Consider the following 16,431-nt stretch of genomic DNA (forward strand, 5'->3'; position numbering starts at 1 on the left):
CCATCTCAGGCACGAACCAAGGCCACCGCGACGGCCACCCCCCGCCCCAAGGGCCAGCCACGCGACAGATCTCGCCTCACAGGTACAGATCAAATCAACCGGATTCAGATCTGGCCAACTCCACATCCGCTCCAACCCGCACCTCTCCTGCACCAGCACCGCCGGGAGCGACGCCGCAGGCCACGCCGCGTAGGTGGCCGGCGCCCGCTGCTCGCCAGGAGCTCCTTCCTGTCTGGGCCTCCACAGCGCCACCACCTCCCGGCCATGAGCAGGCGCCGCCGCCTCCAGTGAGCGCCAACGCCCACACCAACTCCACTTCGACTGTTGCCTACCTCGTTGGACCCGCTGGACCTCCACGAACCCCGTCGCACGCCGGCGAACGCCACCGCGACCACGCGCCGTCGACCACACCCCCACCCACGAGCTCCGATGACGCCCCACTCCGCGCGAAGTGAGCCTGTCGGGGAGCGCCGCTGGCACCCGCCGCCTTTGGCGGCCGGGCACGGTCGCCACCGCCGGCGCTGGCAGCGGGCAGGGGAAGGGGATCTGGTGTAGCTGCTGCCTAGGGTTTGGGGGTCCTCTAGAGTCGCACGCATGTGCGACCCGGGAGGAGAGGAGGAGCGGAGACAGAGGAATCGGGTATATGCCCGGTATGAGGAGTCCGTCTAGGTCGGGTTTTTTTTGTTGACCGGTCAATGGTCGGGCTGTCCGTCTGAACGTTTGAGACCGTTTTGAGATGCTTGGCTAAAGATGCTATTTTTTTCAGCAGTACCACGTGATTCTTGAAAATAAATTTCTCTATAAATTCAACTTTCCCTTCACGCGAGCACACCTAACAAAAATATAGCCAACGTACCCATATGGCTGACGAGCAATGGAGCGTGCCGATGGTGGTGCAAGAGCTGGCAGCCAGCGTCAAGGAGCCGCCAAGTCAGTACGTCTTGGGGGAGCAAAACCGTCTGCTTGTGGTGGATCAGATGACAGAGTCTGTCCCTATCATCGATCTCAGCCGTCTGGCGGCCGCCGACGAGGCTGACAAGCTCCGGGCGGCTCTGCAGAGCTGGGGGCTCTTTCAGGTTAGAGCTTTTTGAACCTTGTCTTTGGTTTGCTTCACGAAATCGAGGAGCATGTTCAACAACAGCTTTCGGAGTTTCGCGATGATTCCGCATATCAGAACCCTCAAAACAATGATTGTGCTGATAATCCGTCAATTGTTTCTCTCTTTGTCGCGGCCTAATTTTTTTGGGCAAGATCAACCCTCACGATGCGGTGGGGTAGAAGAAGAGCCGGGCGGGTAGGGAATGAGACAGAAGGGAGTGGATCTGCTCTGTTGTGGGATCTGTTATCCTGTAAATTTTGCTTCTTTTTCAAGTACCAAAAAATTTCTTGTTTTCCGTTTCAAAAAGTATTCTTGGTTTTAAGCGGTAACTTTAATTTCCATCAATATTTATGCATGGAATGAATTGATTCCTCAGTATTTTGTTCATCAGACTAACTGAAAATTGGCCGCTCTGATATAAGACCAATCTGAAAGTGTCATGGATAGCCTTGGATGCTTGGTTAATGTTGGGTGGCCTGCCTGCGATGATCAGGCATGGGGGGGGGGGGGGGGGGGGGGGGGGCGATAAGGAAAGAATGGACTCTTGATACGGTGGGAGAAACGAAATCCACGGACCGCTCTTATATTTGTTTACAGATGTTGTACTAGATACTTCACTTGATCAAGATGAGGCCACGGTCAAAAGGGCTTGTAGGCTTATACAATAGTTTCTTTTTAAGAAATATTTTTCAATAGAACTCTTTCTTGTGGTAGGATTTTTTTTAAACACAGTACAAACACAATGTGCTCATATATACGCGCATACACTCATCTTTATGCATGTACACACACATCCTATCCCTATGAGCACCTCCGAGTGACTGAGCCGGCATATCATCTTAAGATTTTACGAAGTCATCGTAGGCGCCTCCTAATCGACGGGTATGTCTCCTTCCATTGAAGGTGCATCGACGGAAATACTGAAATAAATCCAAGATAAATGCGAGCATCAGGATTTGAACCCTGATGAGCTAGGGATACCACTGTCCTCAGGTTGCATCGCTATAATGGTTGCTAATATAATCTTTTCTTATGTATTTCATGCCATATAAAGAAGTCAAAACAATATTATACACTGTATTGTATCTTACAGTCATTTCTAGGGATTATTTGCTTTCATGATCATAAAATTATGGGGTGGTTAAATTAAACTTAAAAAAATGTGTGAATAGAAGAAGTCATATGTGACAACAGGGAAAATGACTTATCTTTATCTTTTTTCTTTTGACATGACCTATCTTTATCTTTTGGCTAAGAGAAGTCATGTCTATGCGTTTCTCTCCCTTTTACCCCACCAACTATTCGATACAAATATCGTACATACCCTAAGGAAGCCGTGTACACTGTGCCGGAGTGTAGTAAAGACCAAACAGGACCCTAGTCCGTCTTTATTTATGAATTTCCTTTTAGGAGTTGATGCAAATTTGCCCAGCTCACCGAGCAAGAGGTAGGCCCATCCTTCGATTCACGCTCCACTACTGTATGCACACAGGCAGCCCCTTTCCCCACCATTATTGTAGCCTTGTAAATTGCTATTCCTTTTCCTTTTCCTTTCTTTGCTCTGTTTTTTCTGTGTGTTTATTTCTCTTTTTTAAGCTATGGTTGACGGTTCAGAATATATATATTTACAAATGTGTAACTATCATTGAAAACTATAGTTTGATTCTACAACTTACGCTTTTTTAAAACTAATTGAGCTTATGTGATCTGTCTAGGTTACAAACCATGGCATAGAGTCCTCTCTGATGGATGATGTGATCACCGCATCTAAAGCATTTTTTCACCAGCCCCTGGAAGAAAAACAGAAATGCAGCAACCTACTGGACGGTAAGCATTTCCAGGTGGAAGGATACGGCAATGACCAAATTAAAACCCAGCATCAAACCCGGGACTGGTCCGATCGACTGCATCTCAAAGTGGGGCCAAAGGATGAGATAAATCTCGCTAATTGGCCCAAACATCCCGAATCATTCAGGTCAGTACCTCCGGGAGAATCTTTGAGGTCAGTAATACTCAAAATATGTTGCAATTTTGAGGAAAATATATATACCCATTTGGAACCTCCAAGACATGCAATTTTTTAGGCGGGTGCTAGGCGCCGGCGCGCCTGTCCAAATTTAAGCCGGTCGGCCCGCAGCCATCTGGATTATAATCGTCGGATGCCTTCGTCTTTCTCACACGCGCGCACGAAGGATTTCCCCTGCACCTTGCTCTCTTCCATCTCGCCGGCCGCACACACTCTCCAATAGCCGTCCCTCGCCGGTCGTCCTCATCGTCTATCCCCGCCCCCCGCCGGTCGTCCTAGTCGCCGTTCGCCGCCCTTGCTGACTGTCCTCGTCGTCGTTCGTCCGTCCACGCCGCCCACGGTCACCACGCTCACCAGCCTCTATTTGCAGCAAAGAACGAAGCCAGTCGTAGCAATAAATGAGTCGGTTGTAGCAAAAAAATAAGTCGCCGTGCGCAATCACCACGCTCGCCATCCTCTGTTTGTAGCAAAAAAGTAGCCAGCTGTAGCAAACAACGGAGCCAGTTGCAACTTTTCATCGTCGTCCATGGCTGTCGTCGTCTATAGTTGAAACTTTTTTCGCGGTTGAAGCTTTTCTCGTAGCCCGTTGCAGCTTTTGGGTTTGCGTAATGCCCCACTTCTAAAAATCAGTCTTCTGGTTGAATCTTTTTCCAGAACTACTATAGCTTTCTTATGAACGATTGCAGCTTTCTTATGAACGATTGTAGCTTTTCAATTGCACGGTGTCTTGGTTGAAGCTTTATATATCACCGGTTGAAGCTTTCGAATCAAACGGTGGAAGCTTTGTATGAATGGTTCCAACATCATCGTGATGTCGCGCACCATGGTTGGTCGCGCATCATTGACGGGCACATCACCGTGCGCGGCCTCTTGCAGCTCCCCCGCCTCGCGACTTCTCTACCCTCGCTGTTTTCTCCGCCCCCGCCATGGCGCCGTAGCAACAAAAAAGCTTGTCATGCCGGTGCGCTGCGCGCGGCGGCGGAGATGAAGGAAAAAGAGCGATTGCTCCGCATCGCGGAGAGAAGATAATGAACTGTTTTGATCAGTCCTCTTCTACGTGGCACCCGGGTCCTTCATATACACGTCCTGTCCTGAGGCCGAGTTGCGCTCGTAGATGGAGCAGACTAAGTGGTTGTTTGGATAACTAATAGTTGGCAAAACTTTTAGCAAAATCAGTTTTAGGGGGATATTTAGAAAACCAGTTTTAAGTTGTTGGTTTGTTAAAACTGATTTGTAGACTACTTTGTTTGGGTGGATACTAGTATGGCTGAGATGAGTATTCAATGGATCTTTTTCACGGAAATCCGTTGGTGCTCCCGGGAGCGTGCACTCCTGCACATGAAAAATATATTTCGAAGTGTGAAATACTTCAAACAAAAATTTGGCGCATACATCTCGATATTATATGTGTGTATGTCAAGTTTCGCAGAACACCGACATTTTTTGTGCCTTGTGTAAAAAAGACAAAAGGATGTCTTATGAAAAACACTTTTTAACACTGGATTTTTTCTTTTTCACGCGCGACACATAAGTTGTCGGTTTTTCGCGAAACGACTTTGTGAGCAAGTACAATATCGAGATGTATGCGCCAAGGTTTTGTTTTAACATTTTAAAATACATTTAAAACACTTTAAAACCCACGATGCACATATACAGTCTCATGTTCCTGTATTTTCTAACTAATCATGATACTTAACATCCCCGGCAGTCACAACAGTAGCGACGCAGACGATGAGACTAAGAAGAATCAGAAGGTAGGCTGTCACGACCGGTTTTCCAATAAAAATATTTATTGATAAACCAGTCTTTTGAGTCCAGTATGAGAGAAATCCTCCTCACTGGTAGACAATTCCTTGATACAATAAGCCAGTAGCATAAAAATATATTACAGGATTGAACTGTGGCTGCTCAACCAAATTATTACAAGCACGCCAATAATCATACATAATGGCAGACAGAACACAGTGGTGTGGAGACATACTACTGACTCAAGGATAGGCTGGTGGTGGAAAAACACAGCGGGAAGGGAAATACAAGACTCTAAGAATATCATTTCATCGAACGTCGGGGTGAGGCTCGATAAATTTATTTGGTAGCGGAAGCGGATATAAAACAGTGGCCAAATCCAGGGTCGCACGAGACTGACTGGGACTCCTCTAAGTGTCGGACAAGCTATCGAACTCTTCATCCATGAGATCGCCTTCGTCAGCATCTGGCCAAATCAACAAGCCAGTGAGTACTTTGAAAGTACTCGCAAGACAGTTCGGACGTAAGATATAACAAATGCATGCATGGATGCAACATGATTAATTCCTTAATGCACAATAAATAAAATTGGCATAACGGGTAAGTAAAAAGGGAAACGGCGGTAGTCCGCCTGAAATCCCACAGAGCATAAATAAGGACCGATCGGGTGTCTGAAGCGACGCCTCGAAAGGTGAACAAATATAAATAAGGAAATGATGCCACAGTCGGGCATCTTAGCGACACCACATAAAGGGCTTTAAAAGAAATGCCACGGTCGGACGTCTGAGCGACATCGCAGAAAGGGCTTTAGAAGAAATGCCACAGTCGGACGTCTGAGCGACATCGCAGAAAGAGCTTTAAAAGAAATGCCACAGTCGGACGTCTGAGCGACATCGCAGAAAGGGCTTTAAAAGAAATGCCACAGTCGGACGTCTAAGCGACATCGCAGAAAGGGCTTTAAATTCACCAGTAAATAATACTCATAATAAACATTCAATCCATGAGAATAAACGGGTTAGTCCATCCACAGGGATAATCATTCAACCGGACTTAGCACTCATGCGATTCACCGGAGTCTCTGTCACCAAAGCTGACAATTGATTAGGATAAGAAGGAACGAAACTTGACATGGAATAGATGATTTGGAGGAATATATGACTCTGCAGAGTTTGTACAAAAAATTTCCCACAGCCAACGGATTTCCGTAGTCACGAAGGACTAGTTCCGTTTACGGTATTTTAGAAGAAAACACAGCTAACCGGTACACACCCATCCTACCTCTCGATTCTAGGAATCACCCTAGTCATCGTCCAAGAAAAACTTTTGAGACAGGGAGATCACAATCTCGAATAGCATGGGATCAAATTTATATACGCGCGCTCTAAGGGGTGCCCCCCTCTCGGTCCCAACCGGAAACACCCATGCCCCCTGACCGGATGACTGGCTTTAATCCAGGGCCATGGAACCATCATCACGGCCTCTCCTCTTTGGTGTGTACCATGAAAGCGGTTTGCAACTTACTAAACCATATTCCTTGCGGAAAACATGTGGTAGTACAAGGAAGGAAATGATAGGTACTGGACCGATATGGTTTGACACTGAAGTCACATGGTCTGGCGTACGACTGGCATGCTACAACACTGCCACCGTACCCATCCTCATGCCAACACATGGCCATTCATATTCACATTCATCCACGTATGAATCATCGAACTCACTTACCTCATTATCACATAAAATAACGTTCATCGGTATGCTCACCGGCATGCCATGAAACTAACTAAATGCAAAACATGCCAAGACACTCATCATATCAAAAGTTCAAACATGTTTGCCTGGTTCAGAGTAGTCAGAGCCTAGCTCGGTGAAGTTCGCGGCTCCGTCACCTCCTTCGGTATCTACGGTTTAAAGAAAATATATGCGCTAACGTAAATACCAAGGAGTGCACAGAAGGTAAACCAAATATTTTTCAAATAAATCTGATAAAAAAACTAGACAAAATTTTAAAGAGAACAAAAAAAGAATCAATCAAAAATACTTTTCTCATTAAAAGTTATAAGGGTTTTTGTCCAGGGACTTATCTGTAATGAAACAGAAGATTTCCAGGGGCTAGTTTATAAAAACAGAAAACACTTCGGTAGCGACTACGCCAGCCCGAAGAGAAAACGCATTCTGCCCGAAGGCGCTTCCAGAAAACGATTCGAAGAGAGAGCAGAGAGGCTGACGGTGGGGTCCCACCCGTCAGGTTCAAAAGTTCAAACGGGGCGGCAGAGTTCGCCGGCGCCCGAGAGCCGCGGTGGTCGCCGGCGGCGATCCACGGCGAGGCAGAGAGATCAGAGAGTACCTCCGTGCTCAGGGTACCCTTCCGCGTCAGTTGATGGTGGTGGAGTCGGTCGGCGAGCACCACGTCGACGACGAGCTTTGCTCCGGCGGACGGCGGCTCGGGTGGTCGAGGGGCTCGTCGGAGAGGGCTGCAAAGGTTAAATTGAAGAGGGGGTTATGCTCCTGGCAGCTAGAGAGGGTAACGAACGGGGTTTGAGCGCCGGAGATGGCCTCACCAGAACGAATCGGGCTGGAGGCCGAGGCGGGGCGAGGCGGCCGGAGCTGGGGGAGGAGACCTCCTCGAGGTCCCCCTAGTGGCCTGGCGGGGTGTTGGTGAGTAGTGGAGGTGCTGCGTGCACGAGAGTGAGCTCGGGACCCCTTTATATAGGCGGTCCGAGGCGGTTGCCGTGAACGAGGATCACCGGCGAGTGATTACGGTGGCGCAGTGCTCGGTCGGGGTGGTTAGGGGGTCGAGCGTCATCACGGAGGTTCAATGGGTCCGTTTTGGTGTTAAACTGGCCGGGGTTTGGGTGTTAAGGGCGAGCTCGACGGAACGGTGATGGTGCAGGCCCGTCGGCGGCGGAGAGCGCGTTCCGTGCTTGCCGGCCACGGTGGTTGTGCTACGGGCGTGCGCTGGCGTGCATGAGGCCACGCGGAGAGCCAGGGAGCGATGGGCGGCGCGGAACGGCGTTCTGCCGTGGTGTGCCTCCTATCGGCCGCCACGGGAGGTCCCGACGCCGCAGAAGACGCCGGCGAGGGCGAGCCAGCGCGCTACCGACGCCAGGAAGGCTCCACGCACGCGTGTGCAGCTTCGGACAAGAGGAAGAGGCGGCGAGGAACGTGCCAAGGACACTGTGGCCGCGTGACTGAAACTGACGGACTGAAGATGACACTGAAACTGATTTTTCTGAACTTTGAACAGTAACAGTGCCCACAAGGTGTTCGACCGAATGAAATTGGCCTCTGGCGATTTTTCCTTGAGCTGATTTTTTGTGGAGTGGCTTCTCCTTGCTCAAGTAGGCTGCATGATTTTTGGTGGAATTTTTGGAGCAGTGTGGATATGAATTTCACCAAATTTGGCAAATCTGGTCCAAACTTGCAGAGACTGTATTTTGAAAAATTTGAAAAGAGGAGGAGTGGATCAAGATGGTTCTGGGTTGTGGGTTCAAAGGACAATCCAGGAGAATTGGTTTGAGGTCAAAACTCAAAGGAAAAAGTGTACTTGCTTTGAAAATCCCTCAGGCTCCAAATAATTTTCAGAATTGAATTGAGGGGGAAAATAATTAGAATAAAATCCAAAACCAGTTTGGATTAGTTGGGACAGAGAATTTAGGTTGATCACAAGGGGGAGGGGAGGTTTTGGAGGGGTTTTATCTCATGGGCAAAAATACAAAGCCAAGGGTGGCTTCAAAGATAAGAAAATCCCAAATTTTCATAGAGCTTCTCTTAAAAATAAAACAAATTAAAACTCCCAAAAAGATTACATCTTTAGAGGGAACTAACAGAGAAAAAGTTTGCAAAAGATCAACCACCAAAGTTTGAAAGAATTAAAAACCCTGCCAAGGCAAAAAGGAGGTTTTTAAGAGGAAGGTTTTTCTGAAAAAGAAAGATTAAAAAAAACTCTCTCTCCTCAAAACCACAAAGTTTTTGATAAAAAACCAAATAAAATTTTTGGAGTGTCACATAGGCGACGGCACCTGAAAGCGCAGGTTTACTCCTAGAGGAAGGGTGAATGGGAGATTTTTAGAAATTCGTCAAACTTTGAATTATTTGACGAATATCAGAGTGAAGAAATAGAAACACGAGGAAAACTAAGTCATAACAGAATCAGAGTACATGCAATCATGATATGTAATAGTGAAGAACTTACAATCAGATAAGCATACACACATGAAGAATATGAACTGAAGAAATGAAAGATAGCATGAGGTAATTCATCAGTTCAAATTCTTCACAAGATAGAACACAAATTCTTCAGCAGCGGAATAATGTAAGAGAGAGTGAGGAATTTGAACCAGGTTGGCTCGATGAAGACACTGCAATTTCGTAGACCAGTTCCAATTGTTGTATCAACTATACATCTGGTTGAGGCGGTTGAGTCGTAAGTCAGACAACACACAGTCCTCACTGTATTTCTCTTGAGCTAATGTCACATAGTCCTTACCTAATCACTCGTGGTAAGTCTTTAAGGTAGACTTCCAAAACCTTCACATACTTGTTCACCGGCACACCATAATGACTCATGGTGTATTCAAAACACTGACGCCTAACCGTATGGAAGAATGAAAGTCTTCAAAGGTAACAGGCGTCGGATCACACAGATCAATCTCTTCAGTGATGCTCAATCACTTTGTCTCTGGGTTTTTCCTCACTTAGGTTTTTCTTAGAATCGTCAGAGGATGGGTTGCTCTCAAATGACAAGTGTCAAGTTCTCTCGGAGCAGCCAACCAACAAGTGGTTGTGGGAGCGGCTATTTATTGCCAAGGGCAACTCGACATGAATTATCATAAATGTCATTTCTCTGATTCGACTGTTGTCAGGATAAGAACCCACTCGGCAGCTGGCCCGCAACGCAGCAACGGTCGGAATTTGAACTCTCAAAATTCGTTGGGGCACTCAATTTCCTCACTTTTAGGCTACTCCTCGGCCTGACCAAATTTGTTAGCGACCAGATGAACTTCATCAGTCGCTAGCAAATGCATCACCAGTTCCAGAGTTTTCCAAAGGCTTCACTCGAAGCGGCTAGAGTGGTATAGGTTTGAGTAGGTTTGAGCATCACTTTAGAAATCTGAATTATGTTTCACCTAGACCCCCTTGAACAGTATGGTTTTTCCTATGATTCAAATAAGAATAAAAAACTACAAAAAGAAAAGTCTTCAAGCTTCAAAGTCTTCACATCAATTTCTTCAAAGACCATACCAATTTCATTACCAAATTCTTCACTTGAAGAAATCAACTTTTAGGGGTCGTCTTCCATGTGTTAAAACAAATCTTCAGGGACTTTATTATCTGTGTATACGCACAAACACATTAATTCCTCAACCTATTTGTTTTCAATACTCCAAAACCACTAAGGGGGCACTTGATGCACTTACAACACCCCCTCGCCCACCCCCACCCCCCGCAATTGTAACAGCCGATGCATCGTGAAATTCGTGGCTGGAGTGAAAATCGACAAGGTTGCTCAAGCAAGGCAATAGTCCTTTGTGTCGTTGTCGAGGTAGCCGAGAGCGTAGGATGGTGTAGCCGTGGTCGAGGTAGCCGTGCGAGGGAAGTCGTGGTCGATGTTAAGTCGGGGTAGCCGGTGTCGAGGTAGTCGTCATGGGAGCTGCAGGTGTAATGAGGCGCTTAGTTAGTCATGGGCGCAGTGATGTTGAGATAGTGATGTGCCGGGAAAACGATAATGTTGACGAGGCGTCGCGTTGGGTTTGCCAAGCCCGAAGACACATCATCGACGAAGGCACGCGTCCGTGTTGTCGTCAACAGGCATTTGTGTAATCGGTTGTTTATTGCTTGAGCCTCGTATGCATATATATAGGGGTACATGATCAACTTAAAGTACAAGAGAAGGTAGAATAATTGCTAATCTATCCTATATTTTTCAAACTAATCACGATACTTCACATCTTGCAGTCACAAGAAGAAGAATCCAAAGGTAAGCCGTAACTAATCCAAAGGCCCCCCCTAGTATTCTCTATGTAAAGAAATATAAGAGAGTTTAGATCTAAAAGTCGATTATTCATTATCATCATAAACATTTTATGTTATACATACATAATAGTTCTCCACTACTCCGTCCACAAATTCATGATTTTTAAGAAGTTCACAAATTCAAAAAAAATTCATGAATTTTAAAAATATTCTTGATTTAAAAAAATCTTTGTGAATTCAAAAAAAATCCACAATTTTGTAAACTATTCAGAAATTTGAAAGATGTTCACAAAAACGAAATAAAAATAAAATACTAAAGAAAAATTAAAGAAAGAACAATAAATAATAACATTAAAATAAAAACCTAAATGAAAAAAGGAAAGACCAAAAAGCAAAAAAGGAAAAAATAAGAAAAAGGAAAAAAGGTTTGGAAAGATTCTCAAACCTTCCCAAAACCGGTAGGGAGAAAAAACCAGGTTCGGTCGGCCCATACAGAGGACTAGCGAGCGATAGGACGTGCTAGGTTACTATACAGCGGCGTGTACGCCAAATAGGAATGAAGGGTTTCACGTAGCCATTTATCTATCTTATTTTTGAAAAAAAATATTTTGACATCTTAAAGTAATTAGAAAAATGCGTGCGCACATTATGTATGGATGACATTTCATAACAATTTTTTCAAATGATAAGTGTCAGACGTCAGATATATGAAACTCCGGTCATGATGTTTTTCGATGGCAATTCTAGTCACGTAAGGATGGCAATTTTCAGTGACATGACAAGTTTCTGTAAAAAAATAAACTGAAGCACCAAAGTTGCCATCCTCGTGTCACTAACCTTGCCGCCGAAAAGGTTCAGAGTTGCCATGTGATTGTACCTTACATTCGGTATCTGGGCCCATAATTTATTATTACATAAGTTGTACATAAAATAGACATATAGATATATTAAAATTAAAACAAGCTTTTTTGTGGGGGTGGGAGGGGGTCTGCATTTTTTTTTCATTGAGCTTACAAATTATCATATTAGTTAATGGGAGTTTAAAGAGATATGATGAACATGTAAACCTTCACACATAAAGGTTTTGAACATTAATTTTGAAACTTTAAATACCATTCTAGAATATCTTTTCTATTTCTAAAGATTTGAGTTGGTAGTGAGTTCACTTTGAACGCGACTCCTCTGACGTATTGCCCATACATTGATGTGTGAATCCGGACTCACATGTCAGTGGCCCAGCGTCAGGGGGCCATTCGTTAGGGGATCTGGCTCCGCTCACTCCTCCTCTTACACATGGGACCTACAGCGGCAGTAGCTGAAATAAAAAAAATTGGCCAATGGGAGTCGAACCCAGCATGTCTCCTACTTCTTGCTGTCTAGAAAAATGTGATAACTACACATATTTAAAAAATATGGCAGCATACTTGGACACACAATCAACTCACCCAGATGCCACTATTCACCACCTGATAAAAAATAGAATGCTACTAATATTCACACATTGCACAGCGCCAGGGGTCACCTGACCCCAAAAAAAAAAGGGAATGTGCATGCCCTAGGTTGTCCTTTTGCATCTTCATCATGTTCCTGATATTTCTTATGTTCTTCCAATTCTTCTCCTATTGATGTTTCTCTCTATATATAACTCCTCTAGCACGTCGGCGCCTTGCCGTTGGAGAGCCGCTTCTGCCCGCAGCTGGCAGCTTGTGCGCCGTTCCTCATTGACATAGCCGCAAACTTGACCTTTGACCATGAGGACATTTTCTACTCCTATTACTTGTAATACCAAACATGCATTGCAATGTTAGAATGAGGAGAATGAGGAGAAAGCTATGGCATCGACCGGCTAGTACGGTAAAGTATCATGTGAGCATTTGGACATTTTTATAATCAAGCGCCAAAACAAAATCTAGAATTAAGCCCAACATGTGTTTAATTGATGTTATCGTTTTGTTTATAATCTTGCATTGAATTATTATGGCATAGTCTAGGTCGCCTTTATGTCATTGCACATAAACAGATGATCGATACAAAACAACATACTTAATTAGAAAGTTAGGTTCTATTTTCATTGTCCATAGTGAATTATGGACTAGTCATATTTTTATTTATTTTTCTTTAACAAAGCACGGACACTGTGCTAGTATTTTAAAATACCATGACCCGAGGAGCCCAGGTCCCAACTTCACACTCATGTTGAGTGTCACTTGTTGCGCCTATTGCAAGACGTCGCGCTACAGTCACGTCCATCTCTTAATTCTGCAGTGATATAGTGAATACTCTTCTTGTACCTCTGCACATCGATCTAGCTGCACAATCGTGTGGGTTTATATATGTGACAAACAGTAAGTTAAGCCAGTTAATGGATCCGATGTTTACTTTTTTTTTTATTAGGAATGTTCTACAAGAGTACACAGCAAAAAGCAAGAGGATAAAACACATTATCCTTGGGACAATGGCCAGGCTTCTCGAGCTTGAGGAAGATTACTTCCTTAACCAATTTAGCGACAGGGCTCCCACAACTGTTAGGATCAACCACTACGTGCCATGTCCGACACCTGATATGGTCCTTGGCTTCAAGGCTCACTCGGACGACGGCGTTCTCGCGACTCTTCTCGTGGACAACGATGTTGCTGCGCTGCAGGTTCTCAGAGACAGCGTGTGGTACAGCGTCCCGACCAACCCTCGTTCCTTGCTGGTCAACATAGGAGACTTCATGGAGGTATCTATATAAATTCAATTAATTTTCTACTGTAGTAGCATATATATCTTTGTTAAAAAAAGAAAATATCCCTAAATTTAAAAGGAGTAAATTTGATATGTGATTTTTCTAGGTCATGTGTGTTGTTTTACACTAGACGATACCCTGCGCGATTGCTGCAGGAATTGAAGATAGTTACTTGGATTAATAATATAAGAGCTAAAAATGAAAATACATATAATTATTGATACTTATAAAATATTTATTGAATATATGTATCGTAGTATAAATACGTCTTTTTGCATGCATGGATGCATGTTTAAGGCGGACCTTTTTCCCATACATTATAGCATGTTGAGGCCATGTCTGTATATTGGCATAAATATGTTAATAGTGGGATCAACTACTTAGTTATATATCCGGCCAAAAAAAGCTACTTAGTTACATAGGATTACAAAGCGACTTAATTAAGCTTTACTTCATAGTATCATGACTCATCTGCCTTATGGATGGATGGTCCCCTGTAATTAGTAAGTTAGTCCTGATAGATGATGTAACTTTGATGAGTTAGTAAAGTTTTGTTCTAATATAGAAAGAATCCAAGCTAGGTCATTTAGTTAGGACCCTGATAAGTGTCACACGTGTGGCGCGAACACATGGCAACTTCGTACATTTTTTATGGAAAGTTTAGTGACGGTAGGATGGCAACTTTAGTTGTTAAGCATGACAACTTTTTTTCGGATGGCAAGTTTCAGTTTATTTTTTGGGTTTGCCTTTTCTTTTCGGATGACAACTTTAATTGTAAAAAACGTCATGGTCGGAATGCTTGGTGCCATACGTGTGGAACTTATCATTTGAGTCTAGTTAACATCTAAAATTTGGGATGTGTACCCTCCTTTGTCTCTATTTACATTAGTGACCTCATATTTGTGGTTGAACTTTGATTATTTGTTTCACCAATAATATAATGATCACATATCATAGTTTAAAATCACACTTGTCCATCTAAGAAAACTCTTCGCCGCTAGTTTTTGCCATAGATTTTTTTCTCTATATTCAGTTACGCAGATAGAATGGCTTAATACAGTTTCATTGCAGATGAAATGGCACACACAACATCGTTTTGCCTCGTAGAAAAACATGTTTCTTGAGCACATGCCCTAAAACCCCAAACAAAGATTGTATGGAACTAATATGTAGCATAATACCCAGACTCCTAAATGTATAGATTTTCTAAAAAAAATAGACCAAGAAAACATATTTTTAGAGTCCCTAGCATCTTCTCCCAGCTCTCATAGGCTTTGCCGGCGCTTAAATGGCCTAATGAGCGGCCAATTTTTCAGAACAGATAATCCTTTAAGCTGAGCACTGACTCTAGTCTCTTGACTCAGGTAATGAGCAATGGGATATTCAAGAGCCCAGTCCACAGGGTTGTGGCAAATGCTGAGACAGAGAGGACCTCCATAGCCATGTTCTACGGCCTAGATCCTGAGAAGGTGATCGAGCCAGCGGCTGATCTGTTGCATCAGAAGCAACCGGCACGGTACAAGAAAGTGAAAACCAAAGATTACATGGCCGGATTCTATGAACACTTTGCTCGAGGAACTAGGGTTCTCGACTCTATGAAGGTCTAAACAATCATCTAGGAGTAACTCAGAAGCAACTAAAATCAAGGATAAATGAAGTATTCTCATTCTGGGTATAAATTCTAGTTGTATTTGGCTAAAGGCAGTCAGTTCTCTTTGAATAAAGGCAAGTGGAATTGTGGGGTGTATACATTATATCCATAAAGGGTTAAATCATGCTATGTACTCACTCTGTTTCACCGGAGCTGTCTCTAGCATCGGGAAAACATTGTTAAAATACCTCCGCGCTAGTTCTTGTAACATTGCACTTTTTACTTATATTTAATGGTTCCATATATATGTCTGATCAGTTGTAGTATGTTACCAACAAAACTGTTGGAATCAAACAAAGAAACTCTATGGTCCTGGCAATTTTATCGTCACAATCATCGTAGTATGAAATTAAGCCAGCCAGTCAAATGGGTTTGATCAGGAAGCGGAACGTGGGGGCGGGGGGCTGCTCACCTAGCGTGGAGTAGTTCAGTTGCTGCCATCTGTTGGGAGTCAACCTGTCAGCAACAATGACGAGCGCCACGAAGGAGTTCAAGCAGTGGGCCGGCCCAAGAGACAACCTCGCCTTCCGGCTCGGCTTGCTGGGCCAGAGTGGATCCACTAGGTTGTATTTAAACCAGTAAGCGAAAGGATCAAGGTGGCGATGGCGTAAACGGCTAGGTGTTGCGTGTGTGGTGTGCGCTCCTGCGAGAGCCGATCCCCTTTCTCCTCCTCGCATATCATCCCTTGTAGCTCGAGATTCATGGTTGCTACCAAATACAAACCCTAGACCTTACAATCTGGCATCAGAGCCGTCCTCCCCTATCCACCTTCCGCTCTGGATCTCCCCGGTCATCGCCATCGCACCCGATTCGCTGACCGACAGCGAGCCGACGCCATGGATAAAATTTCTCCAGAGACCAAGGCGATCTACGATCTCCTCCGGGCCGATTTCGACGCCTCCCTGTCCAGGACCACAGCGGAGCGCAGCGAGGAGCTGTCGACGGTCTTCGCCAAGCTCGACTCCAAGCTGGACCTGCTCTCCGGCCGCATCGACGACGTCAAACTCTCGATAGGCGTTGACCTGGACGAACTGCGTGGCGAGTTCGGCGCTGATCGAGGAGCGGCGTCATCTCCTACCGCGCCACCATCGCCGCGGGAGACCGCCACGCGCACCGGATCAAGTGGATCTGAAGGTACTCGACCTTAAGCAGAGCAGAGGAATTTCGGCCCCAGATATGTACCTCCGCCCGCCCGAGGTATGGTCGTC

General features: G+C 44.9%; 1 protein-coding gene across 2 annotated transcripts; it reads left to right on the top strand.

Annotated features, from left to right (window-relative positions):
* The first annotated feature begins 842 nt into the window (after window positions 1–842).
* On the top strand, window positions 843–15,468 carry LOC123136289 (protein SRG1). Of its 2 annotated transcripts, none has more exons than XM_044555633.1 (4): window positions 843–1,076; window positions 2,815–3,101; window positions 13,239–13,566; window positions 14,937–15,468. In XM_044555633.1, the coding sequence occupies exons 1-4, from the start codon at window positions 861–863 to the stop codon at window positions 15,177–15,179; spliced, it is 1,074 nt and encodes a 357-aa protein (XP_044411568.1). In that variant the 5' UTR covers window positions 843–860; the 3' UTR covers window positions 15,180–15,468. The 2 variants fall into 2 exon arrangements, with proteins under 2 accessions (XP_044411568.1, XP_044411569.1); XM_044555634.1 differs by having other exon boundaries at window positions 2,815–3,074.
* The last annotated feature ends 963 nt before the right edge of the window (window positions 15,469–16,431 follow it).

Source organism: Triticum aestivum, chromosome 6B, assembly GCF_018294505.1.
Source record: "Triticum aestivum cultivar Chinese Spring chromosome 6B, IWGSC CS RefSeq v2.1, whole genome shotgun sequence".
In the NCBI taxonomy this organism is placed as follows: domain Eukaryota; kingdom Viridiplantae; phylum Streptophyta; class Magnoliopsida; order Poales; family Poaceae; genus Triticum; species Triticum aestivum.

Excerpts from the sequence above, each read along its gene's own strand:
- LOC123136289 (XM_044555633.1), top strand. The coding sequence starts at position 861 with ATGGCTGACGAGCAATGGAGCGTGCCGATGGTGGTGCAAGAGCTGGCA. Across the intron at positions 1,077-2,814 it reads AGAGCTGGGGGCTCTTTCAG|GTTACAAACCATGGCATAGA; the intron begins GTTAGAGCTTTT and ends TGATCTGTCTAG. Across the intron at positions 13,567-14,936 it reads ACATAGGAGACTTCATGGAG|GTAATGAGCAATGGGATATT; the intron begins GTATCTATATAA and ends CTCTTGACTCAG.